General features: G+C 49.4%; 1 protein-coding gene across 3 annotated transcripts in view; it reads right to left on the reverse strand.

The window, feature by feature from the left end:
• The window catches only part of STXBP1 (syntaxin binding protein 1), a 73035-nt gene that overhangs the window by 13202 nt on the left and 47139 nt on the right, over positions 1–12694 (reverse strand). For all 3 annotated transcript variants that reach the window (XM_032306936.1, XM_032306935.1, XM_032306934.1), the window contains exons 8-16: positions 11117–11201; positions 10189–10319; positions 8827–8934; positions 7171–7231; positions 5595–5660; positions 4787–4867; positions 2733–2871; positions 1943–2052; positions 552–653 (exon numbers count right to left, since the gene is read on the reverse strand). In XM_032306936.1, coding sequence (XP_032162827.1) covers positions 552–653; positions 1943–2052; positions 2733–2871; positions 4787–4867; positions 5595–5660; positions 7171–7231; positions 8827–8934; positions 10189–10319; positions 11117–11201 — 883 coding nt within the window. The remainder of the gene's footprint in view (positions 1–551; positions 654–1942; positions 2053–2732; positions 2872–4786; positions 4868–5594; positions 5661–7170; positions 7232–8826; positions 8935–10188; positions 10320–11116; positions 11202–12694) is intronic.

Genomic DNA, 12694 nt, shown 5'->3' on the forward strand with positions numbered 1-12694 from the left:
TGCTGGGCGGTCAGACAGGGGCAGTGTGCGGGAACAGTCAGAGCTGACGGGGACTTTGAAGGAAGGCAGGGCTCAGAAGTGGAGAGGGAGAGCACCACAGGCAAGGGATGGATGTGAACAGAAGAGCAGAGGCAGAAACACGCCTGTGGGGTCCCTGACTGATGCGGAGTCTTAGGGAGGGACCGGCTCAGGTCGCATCCCTAAGGCCACTCCACACCTGCACCCTTGGAGGGGCACCTGCTACCCATCTGACGTGTACATGCTGGGATGTGTTTGGTTCTTTGGATACAGCACCATCAAGGGGTCTCTACTATGGGGCTATGTCATAGGGGTCATGGGGGTCTGCATCTGATAGCCTCTTCCTAAACCCTCAGGACAAGGCTGTGGGGCCTAAAAGAGCCCTAAGATCGGATACAAATCCTCCTGGACAGATAAGCCCGAGCTATCCCCGCCGCCCCACAGCAGGTGAAGCCGCAGGCCTCTAGGCTTGGACGTGAAGAGCCCTGGCCCTGGCTATCGCCCCCACACCCACACAGCCCTTCCTTGCTGACCTCCATGATGTCTTTAATGATCGGAGTCCACCGCGAGAGCTGGTAGGTCTGCTCGCTGATGCGCTCCTTCCGCTCTGGCTTGCTCCTACGGCGCAGTGTGGACTGAGGGCAAACACATGTGAGATTAGACGGAGTCATGGGTCATTTGGGCCCCTGAGACTTTGCTGGCCCTTGGAAATTGCTCCTGAGGACTCCTTCCGAGAGTCAGCACAGGCAGAGTACAAAGTGGGAGGGGTTTTCCTGGAAAAGTTCCGCATGTGCCCCTTAGGCTTTTGCCCAAGAATTTGGAGCAAACTTGGTTCTTTAAAGCCATTAAAAATGGCAAATGTGGATCAAACATATAAGTGGCATTCAGATAAATCCTGGTAGTGGGGCCCCGGGAGGCTCAGTCAGTCAAGCGTCTAACTCTTGGTTTCAGCTCAGGTCATGATCACAGGGTCATGGGATTGAGCCCCGCTTCAGGCTCTGTGCTCAGCGGGGAGTCTGCTTGAGATTCCTTCTCCGTCTGCCCCTCCCCCAACTGGCAAATACACTCTCTCTCTCCCTGCCTCCCGTCTCTGTAAAATAAATAAAATCTTGGAAAAAAAAAAAAAATCCTGATTGTTACAAACATAGTTTGCTTTAGTTATAGGAGAAAATGCTGCTTTAGATAGGACTTGGTCTTTGATTTTGCTTCAACAGTCCAGGTACACAAGTAAACCATCTCCACTCCTATTTGGGTGCCTCTTGTGAACAAAGGTCTAAAAACACCAAACTATATCCAGTTCTAGGTCCCTGGTCTGGACTCCAGGACAAAGTTTTTGACTCTAAGATTCCAAAAGAAGTACAATTTCAACTCCAGCGTTAGGGCACTGCTGTGTGACTGACAACCCTAGGAAGAAGCTATACACTGAGGTTCCTAGCAGAGAGCTCTGAAGAGGGCTCAGGCCTCCTCCTCCAGTTCTGGAGTCCCTGTGCTGTGTGGCTGGGCTTCCCAGACACCCTGTCCTGGCCTGGTTCTGAATCATCACCAGTGAAGGACCAAGTGGCAAACCTGCTTGATGCTAAGCATTGTGTTCTTGCCCTCACAGAAGATGCTAGACCTGGGTGTGCAAAGGTGTGCCGAGCCAGACTGACCTCAAGACCCAGAGGATGAAGCTGGCGGGACTCCTGTCTGGGGCCGGTTTCAGAAAAAAAACAGCTCAGCTTTAATGACTCTGTACAAATCCTGGTTCTGGGAGTTACACTTCTATTTTAGTACATCTCTATGCCTTTATTCCCTCCAATTTTATGCTTTCTCTTTCTCAGTGTTGAGTGTATCACAAGTCACCTTAAGTAAATCAGGGGAGAAAAGAAAAGACAACAGCTTCCCTTCTGCCTCTCCCTCCCCATAGGCAAGGCTGGCCCCTTACATCAGTGACGATGGGCACTCCCAGGTGAGCCATGTTGGTGATGATCTCGCTGTCCTCCGGGGGGATCTGGGCGTGCTGGATCAGTTTATTCAGGTTCTCCTCAGTGATGCCTGTGAGAACAAAACCCCCGGTCACCGCACCTGGCCACTGTGTGATGACACAGTCAGAAGCAGAGCCGATCACCTTGGTGGGACTGTGCCCATTCTTCTCAGAGTGACCAGAAATGAATCTTCACCACATCAACTTTACTACAAGATGAGGACAAAATCAGCATTTCGATTCCATTCTAGCCACTCTGTCCCAGGCTATGACCAACAGCAACGGCCCCATTATGGTCTATATTTCTTTCCATCTGTCTCCTGGTTCCCAGCCACCCCTGCCCACCCCACCCACACTTAAGTCAAGAGTCTCAGTGTCCATCTCCTGCACAGCGGACACTTATGGGCAACTATGATGTGGGTAAAAATCAGCTATTTAAAGGCAGAGATTACCAATGTGACGCAAGCATCTGGAGACGTGCCCTCACAAACTGGCTTTGCGGTCAGTGGCCTCTCCCTACTCCCATCCAGCCCTTCCACGGATGCCACAGCTTTATTCCCTCTGGAATTCATTGCCTCCAGCTGCAACTCATTTGCTTACATCTCCCCAAGGGTAAAGAGCCCCCAGGATCTCCGTATTGAATCCCCTGTCCATGTCTCCTAAACTACTTTTCCACTTTGTCTTCTCTCTCCCACCTGCCTCGTTGGCCCAAGGAAGGGCCTCTCCCCCTTCTCTGTCCCACCGTTCCTACCATTCTTCAAAAAGATGTAGAGAAGGATGATGCGGATTTTGTCGTAAGTGCTGACATTTGCATCCAGCAGAATGGGGACGATGGCTCTCATGGGGTCCTTGATCTTCTCCCCTTCAGCATCTGTGCCCATGGCCAGGTCCTGCAGAAAACACATGACGTTGGCCCCATGTGTGGGGACAGTCTTGGTGGATGGGAACTATTAGACAGTTGGTGGTCCGTAAGTGGGATTTGTCCCTTGGCTGGGGAAGGTCCTATGTAGGGGCTTCTGCTTCACGACGCCCCGTCCTCAGCACTGGTGTCATCAGCATTGTTTCCTACGGCGTCAGTGAGAAGTGTTGACAGCCCCAGGGTTCACTTTGCAAAAACAGAAACCACCGTGATTTTTTTCTGCCATCTTTGAAGGCAGGCAGCTCCCTCCGGGTGAGTAGCAGCGTACCTGCGCCAACTCCTCAGGTCAAGCCTCAATCCTGGTGGGGCCTCTAGATGTACGAAGCCCTGCTGAGGAATCAGGGCTGAAAGAGCTGCACTTCCCACACCGGACAAGCTTTGGCATTTTAAGGGGCCGCTGCCAGGCTAGACTCTTCCCATGCTCCCCGTTGGCGCTGCAAGACATGCTTTTTGAGTTTTAGCTACTCTAGGTTTTTGACCTGTTTTTAATCTTCCAACCACTTTTAGGGCGAGGAAGAAAACAAGGACTCCTGAACCACAAATCCAACCCAGGCAGATGAAGGGGGAGAAAGGGGCTGGCAAAAGGAGGACGAGAGAGAGCATCAGGATGCCCCGCTTCAGGACTCGGGCAACGGTCAGATCTGCGGTGGAGGGGCCAGAGAGGGTGGCACACAGGCCTCAGCAAACCAAGAACCCTTCACTCTGTTCTCAGAGGCCAGCGGCTGCCACTCCCCCCGGAGCCTGGACAGGACTGGCCTTCATGAAGATTCCCACCTCTAAGACCCCACGAGTCCACAACTGTCTCAGTCTCGAGTTCGTGGTCTGTCCGGGTTGAGGAAGGTGAGCGCCCCCTGACCCCTTCACCTCTCAGAGCTACCACCAGCCTCAAAGTTGTTTGTTCAGCGGGACGGAGTCTAATACTCTCTAAAGGGCCATTTCAATGTAACAAGTTCAACAAATACTATGGAACACTTCCGAAAAAAAGTACTTTGCCAAGGATTCACCTTGACCACATTTTTACTGATGTAGGGATACCCTATTTCTGGACAATCCAGTTCTTTTGGAGAGGATACCCTGTGCTTGCCAAGATTGTCCTTGAAACTGACGGACTCTCTCAGGGTCACCTCCTCTTGGAAAAGTGTCAGTGAATCAGGACAGGTCCGACAAACCCAAGCTGGCCTGTCACATCACACCAGAATTTGTAAATCTCAGCTGCACACCGAGAACCCGAGCTGTTCTTTCCCACTGAGGCTTCACGCTCACCTAATGCCCTCCCTTGCCGTAGCAGCTGGCCCTAGCTAAGGAACGTTCTCATACTCGGAAAACGGAAGGCCAAGTTTAGTGACTCCACACAACACTCCTGGAAAATGTGGCAACATCATTACTTCCCTTTGCAGATGAGGAAAATAAAGCAGAAATGGCACATCAAACAAATCAGTGACAGAGATAAAACTCACATCCCAAACTGCTGATTTTCAGTCCTAATCGTGATCAGGGAGGCTGTGAGTGAGTTTATGACATTCTACTGCACTAGCTTTTCTCAGCATCTAGGTCTCCAAAGCTGGTGTGGCCACGGCAGGAGAAAAATACACTCAGAATATAAAACTCAGCCGGCCTTGTCAGTATAGGGTTCAGAGATCCATATATCTCTCTAGACATTCCGGGGAGCCAGTAGAAAGTCAGACATGCAAAATCCAAATGACACAGCATTCCAGACCAATCTAGTCCCTACCATTGAGAGCGGAAGTGCACTGATTGGCTCCAGAGTTGAGACAACGTGATCTAGTAGACTTCTATATCCTATGATTCTGCAGGATGTTCAAGGTCAGACGTTACAATTCAGCTGGGTCAATGGTCATGGCAGAAAGAGAAGGAAAGGTTCCTACCTGCTCTACCCGGCAGAGTTTATCCACGGTGCCTTGGTAATGCTTCATGCAGTCCTCAGCCAGGTGCAGGTGAGTCGAATACTGGGAAAAAGCAGAGAATGTGTGATCAAGAAATCACTCACTGGCTTGTGCCATATTTCCTGAGCTCCTACTACGTATAAACACTAGGCAGTGCAACGGGGAGATGCCAGCCTCATTAAGGGGATAAAACGTGCATTCCAGCAGGAACGCACACATCATGACAGAAAATTCTGTGTGTCGAGAGAGGGGGACAAGCCACATTCTCAAGGAGGCAAGTGGAGGGAGGAATCCTTTATGGGGGTGGGGTGTTATGATCGTTCTAAGTGTGCCCCCGAGTTCTCGGAGAGCCCTCCTTCTGGGAGGTGGAGCTTAACTCCTCCCTCCTTGGGCATCAGTGGGATTCAGACTTGCTTCTAACAGAGAGTGTGGAGGACATGATGTAGGACACCCCAGGTCAGGATGGAAAAGGCTCTGTGACTCCCTCCTGGCTCTCTCCCTCAGGTCATTCACGCCGGGGGAGGCCAGCTGCCACGTCATGAACACGCTCAAGCAGCCCAGGGTAGGGGCCTGTGATGTGAGGAACTGAAGGATATAGAGAGACAAAGATGAAGAGGAGGAAAGAAAGTCATAGCAAATAAGCTATCCAGCCTTTCAGCTTTTCCTAGTAAAACTGGAAGTTGATTAAAAACCTGTGGATTTCAATGTATCAGTCAGTGAGGCTCTGAGAGGTCTTACTGCAACTGCTGATATCCTCAAGATTCAAATCCATTCTTTGGGATCGTCATACCTTGCTGAGCTCTTTCTGGTACTGGGGCATCTTCTTCAACATCTGGGACAGGTCCCGCATGGTGGTCTACAAGGGGAAGGAAAATATATAATCTCAGTCCAATGGCCTTGACCTAAGAGGCTGTGCAAGGGTGGTGGGCACAGGGCAGGACAGTAGCCAGCACCAGACTTCCCAAAAGCATGCTCAGAAATTCTCAAAATTAATCTGTTAAACCTGAGATCACTGAGGGTTTGGATTTCCAGGCCTCTGGTTCAAAAAATTATTGATCCAAATACCATGAGTATCTTCTAGGTGGGGAACTGAACTCCAAAGTGTAGCAATTATGTTTTATTTATTGGACTAGAAAGTTACTGAGAGCATAGTTTTTGCCAGGAAAGAGCAACTGGTCTTCTCTGAGCTGCTTTTCTGCATACTCAGCTCAAGCAGTCTTGAAACTGAGTTCCCATTTCATCCCAGCAGAAAGGCTACAGTTGTGTAGACAGGTAGGAAGAAGGTGGGAAAGGGCTGAGATGTGCATCTTGACAGGTGAAAGGGGTCTGTTTACTTGCTAAACTGTGTGGCCCACCTAAATCCATTCTTATCCAACAAAAATTTACTGAATTACCACTATATGCCAGGTTAGGTGCTGGAGATACAAGAACAAAACAAACAAAAAAGAGAAATTCTTGCCTTTGCAGAGCTACCGTCTAGCAGAGGAGCCATTCCGACTTCAGAAAATCATGAATGTGGGTGCATAAGTGCATAGAGGCCCCTCACTGGTCTAGGGAGGAGTGGGGAAGGTTTTCCTGAGAAAATGATGCCTGAGCCTAAGGACCAGGACTTCACGAGGCAAGGCCCAGGCAAGGAACTCAGGCATGACTGGAGCAAGGTGGTGGTTGCAAGAGGGTGGGGGGCAGGCCTGATGGCCCAGTGCTGTAAGGTGTGTCCATGGGTGAGACTTGATTCTACTGGGAACAGAGTCACCAAATGGTGTTAAGCAAGGGAGTGACACAGTCAGAGCTGTATTTGCCTTGGCCACGATGGCTAAGCCACCTCTGACGAACAGTCAGGGTAAGGAGAAAACTGGGCAAGTTATGAGTTCCAATTCTACCACAAGCTAAAAAACGGTTTCATGGTTCTCTGGCTTAAACTGAATTACGATCTACAATAGTGAAGATTAATCTGCAGAGTAACAAAATGAAGACTCTACAAACATCAAAAGATGGAGGCTTTGATCTCAACCTTGAAGGCAAAAATAAGACAAAGTGATATTAGATAAAGAGGGCATTATGCGGGGTGCCTGGGTGGCTCAGTGGGTTAAAGCCTCTGCCTTCGGCTCCGGTCATGATCTCAGGGTCCTAGGACCAAACCCCACATCGGGCTCTCTGCTCGGCAGGGAGCCTGCTTCCTCCTCTCTCTCTGCCGGCTTCTCTGCCTACTTGTGATCTCTGTCTGTCAAATAAATAAATAAAATCTTTAAAAAAAAAAAAAAAAGCGGGGATGATGACCCCCTAACTCCCTAGTCTTGTCCCAAGGAGGCGCCCTGCCAGCCAGCTCCCAAAGAGAAGACAGTGATTAGCCTAAATGACGTGTTTACCTTCTCTCCAGTGTTCATTCTCTTGCTGGAAGAAAAATCTTTCAGGGAACGGGTGACTTCCCTAGAAGACAAAAGGAGGCAGCTAAGTTTCACAGCAATACCTTGGGCCTCCACGTGGATGCTACAGAAGCCGTGTGAGTCTTCCTTTAGGAACATGTGGCAACTTTCCCTGCCAGTAAGGTATGCACTTAAAGTGATTTTTCTAAAGAAAGATTTTATTCATTTATTTGACAGAGAGAGAGCAGGAGAGCACAGGGAGGGGGAGTGGCAGAGGGAGAGGGAGAAGCGACTCCCCACTGAGCAGGGAGACTGATGTGGGGCTCCATCCCAGGACCCTGGGATCATGATCCGAGCCAAAGGCAGACACTTAACAGACTGAGCCACCAAGGTGCCCCTTAAAGTGATTTTTGAAGAAGAGAGAGAGGGATACAAGACTTTCCTAACTAACATTCTAAACCAGGGTCTCAGGGGTGTGTGTGTGCGCGCACATGTGTGTGTATGGGATTATCTGAGAGAAGAAATTATTAGTACATCTATTTATGTTTATTTTACTCTATTCTTCTTAAATTCATATGTTTCTATATACTATAAAACATATATTTTACAATTAATTATATACTTAATTCATAAATAAACTTGCATATTAGAAATAGGAAGCAACATTTTCCTAAGACTGAGTGATCCAAAAAGTTTGGGGACCACTTTTTTGAACAACTGAACTATCCAGGCTATGTTATTTTCCCATTCTTTCTTGTGAATATACTGAGGATATCACCAACTCAATGTAATAAAATGTCTTTCTGCAAAAGCAGAATTGCTATCTGGTGTTAAACACATTCAGGTGTTAGGGGCACCTGAGTGACTCAGTAGGTGGGTCATGGTCTTGGGGTCCTAGGCTCAAACCCCACACTGGTCTGGTGGAACTCCCTTCTCAGCGGGGAGTCTTCTTCTCCCTCTACTTCTGCCCCTCCACCCCTGCTTGAGCTCTCTCTCTCTCTAATAAATAAACAAAATCTAAAAAGAAAAAAAAAATTTAGGAGTTTGAAACATTTTCAGAGCAAGGTACAGGTTCCATATATACACATCAGCTCTTGCTTGGAAATTTTAGGGATGACAATAGTGGAAGAAGATTACCCATCAGCTATATAAAAGAAAATCAAATTGATGCAGCGGAATCTGGATCTTCCAATGGAAGAAACTGGCTTCCTTGCTTGCTTGCTTGCTTGCTTGATTTTTAAGTAAGCTCCATGTCCAACGTGGGCTTGAACTCATGAACCTTAGGTCAAGAGTCGCATGTTCTACTGACTGAGCCAGCCCGGCGCCCCAGGGACTGGCTTTAAACATTTAGTGTTCACAAAGCATTTCCTGAAAGCCATGGATGTTTCCTAAAAATACTAAGAGCAACCTGAACACAGAGTGGGTTTTCTCACTTGGTGAAGCTTGTGCGGCTGGGGCTGGGATTAGAAGGGATTCATCAGCACAGTCGGCTCGCTGTGAAGTCATCCACTGAGCAGCTCTGCGCAAGTTGCCGGGGGTGTGCACATCAGCAACTGCCACCCGGAGAAAGGTTTCGCCCTGTACTCTGGGGTGAGCCCTGGAGCTGGGCTGGGGGGCTGGCTGGGGTCCCTGGGGAGGGGCGGGGGCAAGGGCTCTTACTGGGACACTTCTGCGATGTGCTTGTGGCGCAGTGCTATCCAGAGGTCATCATCCTCGTCCAGGAGCACTTCCTTCACCCGTGCCTCTCCGATGCCGCTCGTCTCGTACCTAGGGAGGAGATATTCCCCATGAAATTCATCCAGCCCCCTCTGATTTGTAACAGACAAGAGCTTACAGTCCTCAGCAGACAGATGTTCTCATGGATGTTTCCACCACAAGGCCTACGACCATCTGATGGGTCACTGTCCATGGCAGGTGTGCAGGCGCAGCACCTGACACAGCAGCAGTTTCTCAGGCAGGGAAAGACCCAGAGTCAATGCACTTGAAGTTTTGTTTTAAAATCTGCAGGGTTGGGGCACCTGGGTGGCTCAGTGGGTTGAGCCTCTGCCTTCGGCTTAGGTCATGATCGCGGGGTCCTGGGATCAAGCCCCGCATCGGGCTCTCTGCTCAGTGGGGAGCCTGCTCCCCCCGACCGCCTGCCTCTCTGCCTACTTGTGATCTCTCTCTCTCTCACTGTCAAATAAATAAATAAATAGAAATAAAATAAAATAAAATCTGCAGGGTCAGCTGGTATGGGCTCAAGTCAGGATACAGGTGGGTTCAGAGCTACTTATAAGGAATAAACAAAGATTATGCTTGCTCCTTCCTGGGACGGACTGACACCATCCTCACATGTGTGCTACCTAAATTTCCAGTTTTAAAATCAGGTGCCTGCAACAGGTCCTCGGCATATTTTTACATGTGAAATCACAAATGTCTAAGGGGAAAGCAAGAATTACGGGTACCAATAGGGAGGAAAACTGATATACAGTCATATTTTTAGAACCTTCATTTTGAAACCACTATCTTTATGATTCATGTTATAAAACAAATGACATGAAGACAATACAGTCTGTTTCCAAAAAAAGAAAAATTAGTTTTTAGAAACTGAGTTTAGGGTGATTGTTACCAAGAAAAGTGTTGTTTACAATGAAGAAAACAGCTCCTCTGCAAATAAAACTCAGTAACAAACTTCTACTGATATATTTTATCACCATATTTCATGACAAGAAGCTTGAACTCTGAATAAGATATGTGCTCGCACAGACAACACGCTCCCAACATATGAACCCTCAAGCAGGCTGTAAGCTGAGGTGATGTGAGCCATGAACTAAAGATCTAAAGTTCTTGTTCTCCCCCAAAGGGGCACAAGCTCCTGGCTGTTAATGCCAGGTAGATTTGGGAAACTCACAGAAAAGCTTGCAGGCTTATTAGCAAGACGATTTCAATACATCCGCTTTCCAGAGGATGAAAGACATCCTTTCTCTTAGGTTAGAGGAGCATTTGGTTTGTTCGCAAAGCCGTCCTGGTCTGTACACTTACTTGTATACATCGTTTTCAATGGGCAGCAGGTCATAACTCATAGCCTGAAAAGTCAGTTCGTGAAGCACGGGGGAGCTGGGGTCGAAGCCGCGGTCCAGGATCAGGAGCTGGGAGCGCGCCTTGTCTGGGCCCTGGAAGGACAGACACAGGGAAAGCTTCCGCAAGCCGCCTGTACAACTCCAGCCTCTCCCACCGGCACAGCTGCCCCTCCTGTCAAAGCAGTCCCACGAAGTGACCTCGGAGATCAAATCTACTAAAATAGCACTGACTAGTCCATTTGCTGCTTGACGGAAACACCAGTAAACACCATGCAAAAATCCAATGTGTCTATTTCCTAACAGGGGTCCTTTAAACTCGATCCAAAACTGTGGCCGGGGTCCGAGGTAAGCTTATGAAAGATAGCACCACCTGGATTTACTTATAAGTAGGTGACCCACCATCCAGTCTGCTGGGTGACCCAGGGGGTTCCTAGGACCTGGGACTTCCAGTTTTAAGTTTACGATAGTGATAGAACAGTGGGGTCCTGCCTGCAGTGGGGGTTACGTGAGTCTCTACATGTGATGAAATCGCACAGAACCGTCCACACATGCGAGCACACGTACAAACTAGTCGGCTGTGATTAAGGGCTGAGATGGTGCCAACATCAGTTTTCTGGCTTTGATACTGCACTATTGAGGGGGTTCCCAGGACGCAGGACTTCCAGTGCTAACACTGGGAACGTCTCAACAGAAACAGGCTTGGCACCTTGGCTACACTGAGCCGAATCTGTATCCCCCGACCCAAGGGCTCAAGCATGTTACCAGAGGCCAGTGTGCGGGAACAGAGGCACCCATGCACATGCTGTGAGCCACAGCGCTGTCCCCAGGACCGCCACACAGACACTGTGGTCACTAGGCGAGACAGCCACCGGGATCAAGTCCAGACTTACCTCTCCCATCGTTGGGTCATCGGCTTTGTAGGCATCGAGCTTGTCCTGGATTAGCTGAGCCAGCAAAGCATTGTCCTTGTATTCCCTGACAAAGGAGGAGTGACACAGAGTGAACTGGCCGTGCACCCGCCCACCCAAAGTCACCAACTGCCCTGGGGGCGGAGGCAGGAAGTTCGAGGAGGGTCATGGAGATAAGCTTCACCTGTACTGTTCTACTCTGAGAATATATTCATGTACTATATACAAAATTTTAAATGACAAATAAAATACTTTGCTCACTGCCTGGAACATTTTCTAGCTCCTTTAAAAAAAAAAATCCAGATGGGTATAGAGGCGGTCTCTCTCACTGGCCTCAGAAACAACCGCGCTTCAGCAGCGACTGCTGGCCGTCTGTCCACCCTTCTCCCGTGATCAGCCTGAGTCTCACCCACCCCGTTCTCACTTCCCTCAATTCAAATCCTCTTGGGTCTTGTTTTGTGTTGTTGGCAGGTGCTATTTCTGCTGGCAGAGCCAGAAAGATGTAAGTGAGAGCCTGTGAACCTTTCCCCATGGCCGGCCTGACAGCACTTCCCGGGGCTTCTCCCGATGGTAAGGAGTGTGCGGCTGCTGCCTGTCTCCTGGCCAGCTCAGTGCTCAAGCAGCTCCGTTCCCAGACCCCTCCTCCCATGAATGAACTCCAAGCTCCCCTGGCCCCAACAGGACATATAGCCTAGGCCCCCATTTCTTAATTTCCACCGGGCTTTGGTCAGCCAGTACCAACAATAGAGGGAGGGGCTTTTCCACGGCTGCAACACTCCAGCAGACCCGGAGTCAGTAAGGACAGGCAGCCACCTCCATCTTCAGCAACGCCAGCTCAGGCCCTTCACTCCCCCTGCAGTGGTCACCCCTCTGGGTCTCCCTGCTGTCCTCACTCTCCCATGCAAATCCCCCCAGACGTCCCCACTGAAAACCACTGAAAGACACAATCCCAAGCATGGCCTCCAGGGCCTCCTGGAACGGCTTCAGAGTTGCCCCACAGCCCCACACAGACACTGTGCCAAAATGGCCAGAATGCCAATCCTCCTCAAATCTGCCCTTTGCTTTCCCAGCTCCAGACTTCTGTTCATCCCAATGGCAAGAGCCAACTGTCCACACAAAGTGCCCTGTGGCTCCTTACTGGTCTACTGAAATCCGAAACTACCTTCAAGACCTTGCTTAAATGTCACCTCTACTCTGAAGCCCTTCTTGACCCTCTCAGCCCAAAAGACCCTCTTCTGACTCTGGATGCCCAGGTCTTTGGCTTGTCCTGTCCTCGGACTCTGGTCTCGCAGACCCTGTGGTTCAGGTGTGCACCACTTACACACACGTGTTGGTATGCCTGTTACCTACCCTCCACACAGATCAAGGGCTTCTAAGCACCAGGGCTGTGCCTTCAAGGTAAGTACTCCCCCTAGCACTTAGTACAGAGCAGTCAAGTAATAAGTGAATGATTTTATAAAATCTGGGGAATATGTCCTTTGGGGAATTATCCCTGTGTTTTATCTTACTCCAGAATACCTTTTACAAAGACAGTATTTGTTTTGAAAGGTTAGAAAGAGC

This window comes from Mustela erminea, chromosome 12, assembly GCF_009829155.1.
Source record: "Mustela erminea isolate mMusErm1 chromosome 12, mMusErm1.Pri, whole genome shotgun sequence".
Classification (NCBI taxonomy): domain Eukaryota; kingdom Metazoa; phylum Chordata; class Mammalia; order Carnivora; family Mustelidae; genus Mustela; species Mustela erminea.